The sequence below is a fragment of the Prunus mume genome, linkage group LG4 (assembly GCF_029339155.1).
Source record: "Prunus mume cultivar Tortuosa linkage group LG4, ASM2933915v1, whole genome shotgun sequence".
In the NCBI taxonomy this organism is placed as follows: domain Eukaryota; kingdom Viridiplantae; phylum Streptophyta; class Magnoliopsida; order Rosales; family Rosaceae; genus Prunus; species Prunus mume.
Window position 1 is genome coordinate 6,071,486 of NC_142701.1, and position 11,045 is coordinate 6,082,530.

The 11,045-nt window shown below is 38.2% G+C and overlaps 1 protein-coding gene across 2 annotated transcripts; it reads right to left on the minus strand.

The window, feature by feature from the left end:
- Positions 1-268: 268 nt before the first annotated feature.
- LOC103342646 (senescence-specific cysteine protease SAG39-like) lies at positions 269-6,994 on the minus strand. Of its 2 annotated transcripts, XM_089050330.1 has the most exons (3): positions 6,964-6,994; positions 952-1,356; positions 269-861 (listed from the first exon to the last, which is right to left on the minus strand). In XM_089050330.1, exons 1-3 carry the CDS (start codon positions 6,992-6,994, stop codon positions 269-271), a joined length of 1,029 nt encoding a protein of 342 aa, XP_088906456.1. The 2 variants fall into 2 exon arrangements, with proteins under 2 accessions (XP_088906456.1, XP_088906455.1); XM_089050329.1 differs by lacking the exon at positions 6,964-6,994 and having other exon boundaries at positions 952-1,396.
- Positions 6,995-11,045: the final 4,051 nt, after the last annotated feature.

Below are 11,045 nucleotides of genomic sequence, written 5' to 3' on the forward strand. Positions count from 1 at the left end.
TACTAATTACAGTGTGTGTCTTGAAATTATTCTTATTTGGAGTTGTAGCTAGTTTAAAGTTATATATTTTCCTTTTGGTAGTGAAGGTGTGCTTCGCTATGTATTTGATTCCAAATAATTTAGTGTTGGTGGAATTAGGTATGCAACGTTAATACACAACTAAATGAAACTAGAGAAGTTTTTGCAGCTTTATATTAAGCTTTCCAGTTTACTTACAGATACAATATTCATTAAGTATTAGTTTCATACATATTGCAATACCTACAACCTATGCAGTGGGGTAAGAGGCTTCCATAGCAATGCCACATAGGCCTTCCTTAGCATCAACATCTCTTTGCATTCTTATGTATCCTTCTTCACCCCATTCCGTGCCCCATGAGTTTTTCACCAACCAATACTTAGTCCCATCATCACTGACTCCATAACCAACAGCCGTAACACCATGGTCTAGGCTCGTTCCACAAGTTCCCGTAAAGACACCACTTGAATAGAATTGGAAGTCAGAACCACTAGCGTCAATGGCAACAGAAACAGGTTGATGAGCGACCGCGTTAAGAAGGGCCTTTTCATCGTTTGCAGGAACATCTTCGTGGCCAGTTATCTTGGCTGCAATGTTAGCTTCCTTCTTGGTGTTGCATGTACCATCAACACCGTTGTAGGGGTAGTTAGCTTCCGTGCTAAGCCCATGATTTTGTTGGATGAACTGAAAGGCATCATCCATTAAACCACCCTCACAACCTTGGTCTACACCTTTGGTGTCGCAATCAACAAGCTCTTGCTCAGACAAAGAGACCAGTTTACCAGTTGTAAGTTGAGTAATTCCTTCTGTAGCTGCCACTGCTGAAAATGCCCAACAACATCCTGGATTTTGATTGCACAAAAAAGCAGTTAGAATAACAGAAAAAAATAATAAATTCCAGAAGGAGAACATGTAGTGTTTCTCTAATTTACCACATTGGCCTTGGTCCTTGATGGGTGTTACAGCTCCTTTCTTTCTCCAATCCATCGTAGCCGGCACCGATGCCGTGACATTTTCATACTTGAAAGAAGTCGTTTTTGTGGAACATTCATGCCCCTTGAATCTGTTTCTCGAGGCTATGAATTCTTCATTTGTAAGGTCTGTAAATTGATTAACTCTTAATTGGTAAGGTTTGCTTGAATCGGCATTGGAAGATTCTATATACGCAACATTTTCCTTAAATATCTTGAAACGCTTTTCCTTCTCTTCATTGTCGGTATATACGCGCCCATAACGAACCATCCACTGTTCGTGTCTCCCATACATGGATGCATCTTGGAGACTACGAGAAGTGGCTTCAGAAGACCATGCACCCAGCATGATGATTAACGCCAAACAAGTACATAATTTGCACAGCTGCAGGTTAATGGACTCCATGGTAGCAAGTGGAAGCAAGTAGAATTTGATAAAGAAAAGGAATTAAAGAGTAGGTATATGGAAATGGGAGAGTCCTCCGCAGTTTATGTAGTGTGTTTCCTTGCCATCTCCGTGCCCCAAAAAATGCTCTGCCATTAATCTTCGTGACCCCAAAAATGTTCTGATATGGACGTATAGCTTATAATATAAATATGACCGTTGGTATAATTCCTTGATGTGCGACGATAAGGTATTGGTCATAATGGGCCTACCGTCGTCCTTTTGTGCATAGTTTTCACAATGAACCCTACTATTTACCAGTTGGATCCTAAACTAAGTAGGATCATTTGCAGACCAATACACGTACCAGAACATGCTTGTTATTTTTCGTAATTTTGATAATTAAATGCTGAATTTATGATTTAATGTTTTTTTAAAAGTCCGATATTAGTTGGGTGGTGCATGATTGTAGAATACTTCTGTCACAGTTACAAGGCTGTTCTCTTGCTTTTGTAGGTCAAGATTTAGCAGTCTATAGATTAGCTCGTTTTGCTTTGTCTTTAATTGAAGTATCTTTATAGTATGAGAACTCTCTTAATATCATACAAGATGTTTTCGTTGAAAAGAGCTTATAATTTATATTTGCTTCAATAAAGTCGTTTCCTTATATTTTTTTTTATGTTCAAAGTGGTTTTCAATTGCTCTATAGTATATATATGAAAGTATTAGACACAATAATCACATGTTTATCTTGCAGAAAGCTGTTTGATTAAATGTAAAATGTTGATCTAGTATTGCAGATAAGCTGTTTGATTAAATGTCACTGTAGATTCCATTTTCATTTCCATCAAGTGTTCACGAAAATACAGCTTTATCTCAATTCTCTTTAATGATCTAACGACTAATATTGAAAATAGACACTTCTAATCCGGTGACGCTTACCCAGAAAATCCTCGTCTTGGGCACTCACGACTTCGGATTTGGTTTCCTTCAACTTCAACTTCAAGTCTGTGGCTGTGGGAAACTTGTTCTTAATACGAATCTTCAATGCATCTGCAGGCCAAGGATCAGAAGATGCTACTGCTTCAGAATCAGTACCAGAGAAGTAGCAATTCGGCTTTCTTGATTTATTTAACTCTGGAGCTTCTTCCACTTCTTTCTGTCTATTATTCTCTCCATCCCTGCACCATGCACCAGTTATCTTGAGAACCATATTTGATTTCCTTTTGGTTCCTCCAAGCAGTTCCCAAGATTGCTCTTTTGCTCCTCCCAAGTAATTGTCATTCTCCTTCTTGGATTCTTTCAGCTTTCTCTGTTTCTCCAACTTCAGATTCAGAGCCTCTTCTTCCTCTTCTTTCTGCACATTTGCTTCATTCTTCATCAACCCATCTTGGTTACTTGGCACAGAAACAAACACTGCATCCTTGGATTTCTGCGACTTCTGAAACTTGAGCAAAGATTGATCCCCAATTCTCAGCTCCTCAAGCTCTACCCTTGCAAATGGGTTTTCAAGAAACATTATCTCACTCCCCTTCTGATCATCAATTGGGGTAGCTTCTTTCAATTCCATGGTCGCTTTTAGAACAATCTTTCTGGGCTATCTTCTAATTTCGTCTTCTTCTTTTAGCTTTCTTCTAAACTGAAATGTAACGCCATGCACCCTGTGCTAACAGAATTGAGATTCTTTATAACTGCTTTCTGTGCTATATGGATCAGATAGAGGAGTTTTGGAGGGAAAAAACCAACCGATCGAAACAGGTTCTGGGCTTTTATGGACCAAGCACACTTCACTAGTGCGCCAGTGGTTGTGTTGTGTGTGTGTGGATCAAGCGAAAGATTTCTCAGAGTTGGTAAAACGATTTTTAGAAAACTTATTTGGGTAGCATAAGATCTAAAAGTTTTAATTTCGCATGCCATGTTCTTCACAACATTTCTGTTGCTTGTGTCTGTCGAATGTCATCTATTTGGTCCCTCTCAATTATGTTAGTGGGATGGGGTTTGTTCTGCACATTTCTTTGTATTTTTACTGTTAGAGTTTTTGGTTGTGGCCTTCTTTTCCGTACAAGTCTTGGCAATTCCAAAGTTGGGAGCGGTTATTTGCGGTTTTATTGGGTGTTTTCAACTTCAACGGATAAGTTTGGAGTAGTTATTTGTGTTCTTTTAGTTTCTTTATTTATTAGTTATTTTACTTTTAATTTTTTTTAGTTTGTCATTTAACTTTTTGCTTGGTTTTTCTGATTTTGTGTTTCGTTGTAGGCAAGCTTTTGGTGTCGCCAAGGTTTTGTTGGTGTGCATATCGAAGGCGTGTTCAGCCTTCCTATTCTTTCTTCTCTTTTCTTTTTATTTCTCCTTGAGTTGTTCAAGAGCGAGTGTTTTCTAAGATCATGCATTTGTTCATATCTCTCATGTTTGGGTATTGGATAGTATTGGCTCGTTCAGTGCTATCAATTGTACACTCTTATGGTGCTTATTTTTTTTTTTTTAATTCAAATTTAGTTATACACCAAATCTTAGACATAGTCTTATAAAGAAACCCTATACCATTTAAAAACTATAAACACACCAAACCCCCCCAAAATCGAAATTTTTCAATTTTTGTGTGTATGTGTAAAATACCTATATTGCCCTTGTACTATGAATTTGAAAGAGAAAAATCAGATCTGCCAACTGTTAATTTTGATATTAATATTAAATTTCCAAAGAACCAAATCAGATTCATTTTCTCCTTTCTCGCTGGTGCTTTTTCAGTGTTGGAGCAAGAGGGGCTTCCATTGAATTTTAGTCTCAAGTCCAACTATATTCTTCATCTCTTATCTATAATTTTCAATATTTCGCTTCGATTTCTTGTTCTAGAATTGTGCTTCTATTCTTTTCTTTTTTTATTGTTCGGGACCTCGAATGAACCTCGATAAGATCTCCTAGCTCTACTCCTCATGTTCGAGCTCTACTTATCTTTCGCCACATCGTCATCGTTGTCATCGTCATCTTCATTGTCGTCGTTGTCATCATCATTGTAGTTGTTGTCATCATCGCGTCGTCGTCGTCGTCGTTTGGTTTGGACTTGAGATTTTTGATATTTTGCTTCAATTATGTGTTTCTGTTAGGATTTTAGTTGATTTTCGGAATGTATTTTAAGCTTTGATGATCGATTTATCTTTTGTTACTATTTCAGTTATGGATCTCATTTTTGTTTAACAATATACTTCTATGACAGAGTATTAATAAGATAGTTCTATGATAGAGTATTAACAATGTACTTCTATGACATAGTATTAACAAGATAGTTCTATAACATAATAGTATTAACAAGATAGTTCTATAACATAATAGTATTAACAAGATAGTTCTATAACATAATAGTATTAACAAGATAGTTCTATGACATAGTATTAACAATGTACTTCTATGAAGAGCCCCTGCTTTGTTTTTGCAAATTTATTTTTTAATAATTTGTTTGGGTTTTATTATATGAAAAATCTAGGCTTAGCTTGTTTTGAGTTGGTCTGTTATGTTCTTTCTTCATCCTTTCTTTAGTAGACATAGATTAGAAATAGAAACATGACAGACATTAATAAACGTGACAGTAAACTAGCAGTGTTATTACCCTATAAGGGTAGACATGCATTAGAAATATGATGTCATAGAAAACTAGCAGTGTTATTACCATAGACTGGAACATTACAAGAGTAGACATGCATTAGAAATATAATGTCATAGAAAACTAGCAGTGTCATTACCCTAGACTGGAACATTACAGGGGTAGACATGCATTAGAAATAGGATGTCAAAGAAAACTAGCAATGCTATTACCTTAGATTAGAACATTACAGGGGTAGACATACATTAGAAATAGGATGTCATACGAAATAGGATGTCATACGAAACTAGCAGTGTTATTACTCTAGACTGGAACATTACAAGGGTAGACATTCATTAGAAATAGGATGTCATAGGAAACTAGCAGTGTTATTACTCTAGACTAAAACATTACAACCATTAATCAACATGACAGTAAACTAGCAGTGTTATTACCCTAGACTAGAACATTACATCCATTAATCAACATGACAGTAAATGTGTGGAACATTACAACAATTAATCAACATGGTGCATTAATGAAGCTACGGTTTTTAAGATGTTTTTTTTGTAATGAATCGTTTGGGCTTTTTTTTTTTTTTTAATAAAATTGGGTTGGGTTTGTTTTGGGTGCTTTTTAAGTTTTTTTGTGTTGGGCTTCTTTTAAGTTCATCAATGACAGTCACATAATTTATAGGAACTTCAACACCAATTTCTTATGTAGTAAATGAGTTTTGGGGGTGTTTCTAAAGTGCATTCTATGTGAAGTTTTTATATAACTCCAGCCCCTATTTTGGGTATATGAGTGAAGCTCCCTATTTTTTTTTTTTTTAATAAATAAAGCATTTCTCCCAACAACAACAAAACTTTGGTTAATGTGGCGAGAAAAAATGCTCCTGTTTCAATATGACAATTGTTTGAGCAAAATTCTCACAGAAGAATATTCACAAGAGATTCCTCACCCTTCGAGCTTCCTTCTCTCTCTTCTTCCTTGATTTATATGAAAAAGGTTGGAATAACCACACTCGGAGGTGTTGGCCAAAGGCTCTCCTATGCCTAAGTCAGTTAGATGATCTTAAGGAAGATATGAAAATAACAGAGAAGGTCATAGTTTTCTCTCATATGGAGAGTTGGGCGGCCTTAGCTATGTGTGGTGGAGCGTGGCCATGTGAGGAGAGAGAGAGAGAGAGAGAGAGAGAGAGAGAGAGAGAGAGAGAGAGTGTGTGTGTGTGTGTGTGATTTCTCTAGGTTTTCAGAAATATGTTGTGTGGCCATCTATTTAGGCTCCTTGTAGGCTAGGGTTTGAAGAATAATCCTTATTTAATTTGGATTATTCTTACCCAAAAAAGATGATAATCATTATGACAAGACCCGACCCAAATTCCACTTTGGAATCTGTGTTAAACCCTGTGCGTGTCCAACACCTAGCATGTGTCATGCACACTTGACCAAATTTCCCTTTTAACTAAACTCAAAAAATCTTTTAAGGTTTGACTTCTGCTGAAAAATCAGCAGAGTCTCCCCTGTAAATTGCTTGTTCCCAATAATTACATCTGTACAAAATGCATTTCATATACCCACAAGCTTTCAGCATGCACAATGTCATAGCACACACAATCCATCAGTAAATCTGTGTGGCCTCGGCCTTATAGAAATCCTATGGCAATATCAGAGCCCTGCTAATGAATTTAATTTGCAAAAATAGTGCATTTACAGTAGAATATCCTACATAAAGGAAATGGATGAGTGGTGCATCATGAATGCCCGGTGGTGATGCCCGGTACTCATTTCATTATTGCCTAGTGGCGCAAAACATTAAAAGCGTGAGTGGACAAAAAGAAGTTTTGCAAAATATAATATCAACAAACTAACCCCACTGTTAAAACCATTTGAAAATTCATTTAATCCATGTTCTATATTCGTACAAAAATCAAGCATGCATATTTATATTCATATAACTGGTCATACATCCAATCAATTCACCAAAACCATTTGAAAGCATTGAAAAATAATAATTCCTTTCCACCTAGGTGTACCCCTCATAAATCCGTCAATTCCATGATTTTTCTATTTATTTCCCACATTATACCGTCAATTTCAAGTGTTACATAAGCAACACTTCCTCGTAGAACTTGAAAACACAAATTTAACCCGAGCCGCATTCCTCGCATAACTTAGGAGACACTTGGTCAACCTGAGCCGCATTCCTCGCTCCTCATGGTCCAGGCATCCCTAAGACTCGTGGGGCAAATGTCAAACGCATGCTGACTCAACCGTAGGCAACTAGGATGTTCGTGGACATCATTATATCCAAAGGCAAAATTTTGGGTACCTATGGTGGTTTAAAAACCTATCCTATAAGATTATAATATTGTTTTTCACTCAATCCTTAAAACCTGTTACCATTTCCTTTTCTACTTTCTAAGTCATTCACATTTAATCATACCAAAATTTTATAAAAGCATTTGAATTCAAACTGTATGCTTGGAAAACAAAAACCATAAACAATTCATTCATGATCAATTAATAAAACTTTTACTGCATAAAATTCATTTATAAAACAAATGTCCACTCACTGTGCCTCTGAGTTGGCCTAACCCTTCGAGGCTCCTTCCTGTGTGTTTAGTGGAGCTCAAGTACCTATTTAAGCGATTAAAATATTTAATTAATAAAATAACTCAACCACAAATATTTAATCAAAACCCTGACTCTCGGCCTTAAAGTGCATGTGCATAACTAAAGAAAGTTCCTACGCCCATTTGGAACAGTTCGGCGGTTTGAATGAGTGCGAAAAGACCGAGATTAAATATACGAATAAATTCTTATATTGGTCAACCCAAACCCCTTGGGGTCCACAACCTCCGATTAATAATCCGAAAGTTCTTATAGGTTCAACAAAGTTTACTAAACATGGCCTGCAAGTTTAGTCCAAATCGAGCAGTTGGATCGCTCATGATCGCACGATTGGACGGTCATAGTTTTACATAATCTTTGAACAATTGAATTGGAGCATATGGGACTTTGATTCTCGATTTGCAAGTTCCTACACGATCCTAGAGGTTCCTAAATCAACATATTTGGAAATATAGTCGATCCAACAGTCCGAACATATCGAACATAGATATCGCCTAATATGTAAAAATCCGAGCATACATTCGTGCTCAGGACGACATGGGGAACATTTTAGGACCAAATAGGTCACCCAACCCTAGCCCACATACCACCACACGCGATGGCAGTGCGTGGGTGGCCTGAGAAAATTTCAGTGATTGGAAAATTCTCAAAACACCCAACAATACATATACCTACATGATTAGGACAACTAGTGGAGCAACTTTTGCACTTGGGCCACGGCCAAAAAGTGGCCGGAGCTATCGAAAATTCAAGCTGAAAACCGGCCAAAACTTAGATCTTGAACCGAGCTTCAAAACTTCAAAATTAATCCTAACCAAGCTAACCATCAGCTAAGTCATGTTGAAAGGATGAGAAAACATACCTGGATCGACAAATCTGGTGGTCGTAATCATCAGAAACGACGACTGAAATTTTCGAAAGAAACCGCGGTTTTGGAGCTACCGCGCACCGTGTTGCGGGTTTCAACCGAGAAGGGTAGGTCGGAGAGAGGAAGTCTAGCGTTCTACATGTATGGTCTCGTGAGCAACGGTGGCTAGACGGAGGAGTCAGGTCAAAGAATGGCCCGTTGTTGCGTTCGTGAGAGAGAGAGAGAGAGAGAGAGAGAGAGAGAGAGAGAGAGAGAGAGAGAGAGAGAGAGAGAAAAAGAGAAAGAGAAACTATTTGCTTTCAAAATCTGACTTCAGATATTTACTACAGCGCATCAGTTGATTGTAACTTCTTTGGTAAAACTCTGATTTGAGTCCACTACGTGTCGATGAACTTGTATCAACGCGCTCTATGCAGCGGTGTTACTAAAATCCCCAAATTCTTTCCAAAGAAAAATTCAATTTTAAATCTATTAAAATATTCTTGGGGTAAAATTATCTTTTACTCAAATAATTTAATAATTGAATATTAATTTAGGAACATGATATCACACATTAATCAAAGATATTTGTGGGAAATCGGATCCTTGATTTAAGGAGATATTCTTATCTTAAATTAACGATAATTCTCTAATTTAATAGTATTAATTAGGGTAATCAATTGACTTAAGGAATATTCCTTTTTCCACTTGTCATCTTCTTATTGGCTACCGAAATATATGTTTCCACAAATGGCCCCCATCTTTTGCATGGCGTGTATGTGGTAGGGAGGAGATGTGAAATACTCTCGGCTTTCCAACTGCTTTTGGGCTTCCTTTGTAGGTTGAGCTCCTTTTGTGAGCTAGGATTCAAATTGGAGTAGGGTTTTGACTTCTTCTTGGAGTTGGGATACCCAACCATTATAAATACAAGGCTTCTCTTCACTCTTCTTCAAATTGCAAACTTGTCTTCCTCTACTTTCTAGCTTGTGAGAGAGATCTTAGAGGAGTGTACTACTTGTCGAGGATAAGAGTTGTCATGAATACCAAGGTAGGTCACGCTTGTGTTTTTTTTTTCTTCACGATGAGGGCTGGTTGTTGTCATGACAGATCAAAGAGGCAGCAGCATGCGGCAAAGGGCACTGCCGCATGGTTCCCTTTTATTCTTCTCGACGGGCCAACTAGCCTATGTGTGTATCTCGCCGACCGCAAGATAATCTGGTCCCGTTAAGCCAAAGTTGCGAGGTGGTCGCTGCAAATGTTGTTAGTAGCACGACTACGGTTGTTATTTTTTTATTTTTCCTAGAGCTAATTGCACCGTGACTGGATAAGTGTAGCTCGCTTAGCCGAGGAGATGCGCTTGGCTAAGGGTCGCATGGCCTCTCCTTTTGGTTATTTTTGTCTTTGCGCTGCAAGTGAAGGTTTTCCTACTTGCGACTTATGTTTTGACTCGTAATTTGACTTGTGATTTTTTCCTTTTTTGCAGTTGCTCAGCCATCATGTCATCTCGAAGGAAGCCAATCTTCTGGTTTGCAAGTGTCCATGTATTCATGTGGTGGCTCTCAAGTGTATAAAAGATTATTCGTGGTGAACTTTCATCTTCTCACAACTAAGGCTCACTAGAAGTGACATGTTATTTACTCTGCCATACCTGACAATGTACATCTCAGGTTGGCAGAGCCTTGAACGAATAGTGTGGCTTACACAAACCCAATGGATCCGGATATGAGGATCATCAAGTTCCGCCCATTCTACTTCTCTTTGGGCTTCCTATTCCAGATGTCGCGGTTCTTCAAGAAGGTGTTCCATATCATGGGGTGTGCTCCTAATTAGTGTACTCTGAATATCTACCGTGGTCATCCGCTGACACCAATCGCCTTTTGCTGGCTTGACCTTGCGGGAGTTTTTCTATTTCTTCGACGTGAGACGCTGTTCGACAGCCTTAGCACCAGTGATCATGTGTGGAGCACTAACATGTTGGAGGTCAATGAAAAGTGGGAAGGCGAGGCAGACAATGATCCACGAGTTTCCATTACCTACTGCCATGGTATATCACAATCTATAGATCTGTTTCAATTTCATTTGAAATCTTTAATGGGTGGCTAACCGACTTCTGTCTTCTGTCTGCAGAGGATGACATCCTCAAAAAGCTCGATCTCAACGAGGACATGGCTAAGGTTTGTCAAGCCATGAACATCCCTACCAGGTTTCGTGAATGGCGCTGGTTGTTGAGTGAATATCAAAGAAAAACAGGTGGTATGCCGCCAACTAAAGACATTGAGAGGTAGCCGACTGCCCCCGATTCAGATTATCTGCTTGATGAACGGGACAAGTCCTCGACCGAACTCCCTGGAAAGATGAAAGCTACTCCCAAGCCTTCCAAAAATGATGTTGTAACCTCATGAGCAAGATACGTATCTCTGTTAAGAAAGAAGCTGAGACTCCCTTCTAATCTAATAAAGTATTCTTTGAATGAGGTATCGCCTGCTTATAAGACTCAAATGAGAGCTGCTCCTACGTTGTTTGCCAACTTCAAGCACCTCATAGGTGCGGACATCAAGAAGATTGGTGGCATGCAGAACATTTAGGACATTCTGCTCAAGTATTCAACTGAAA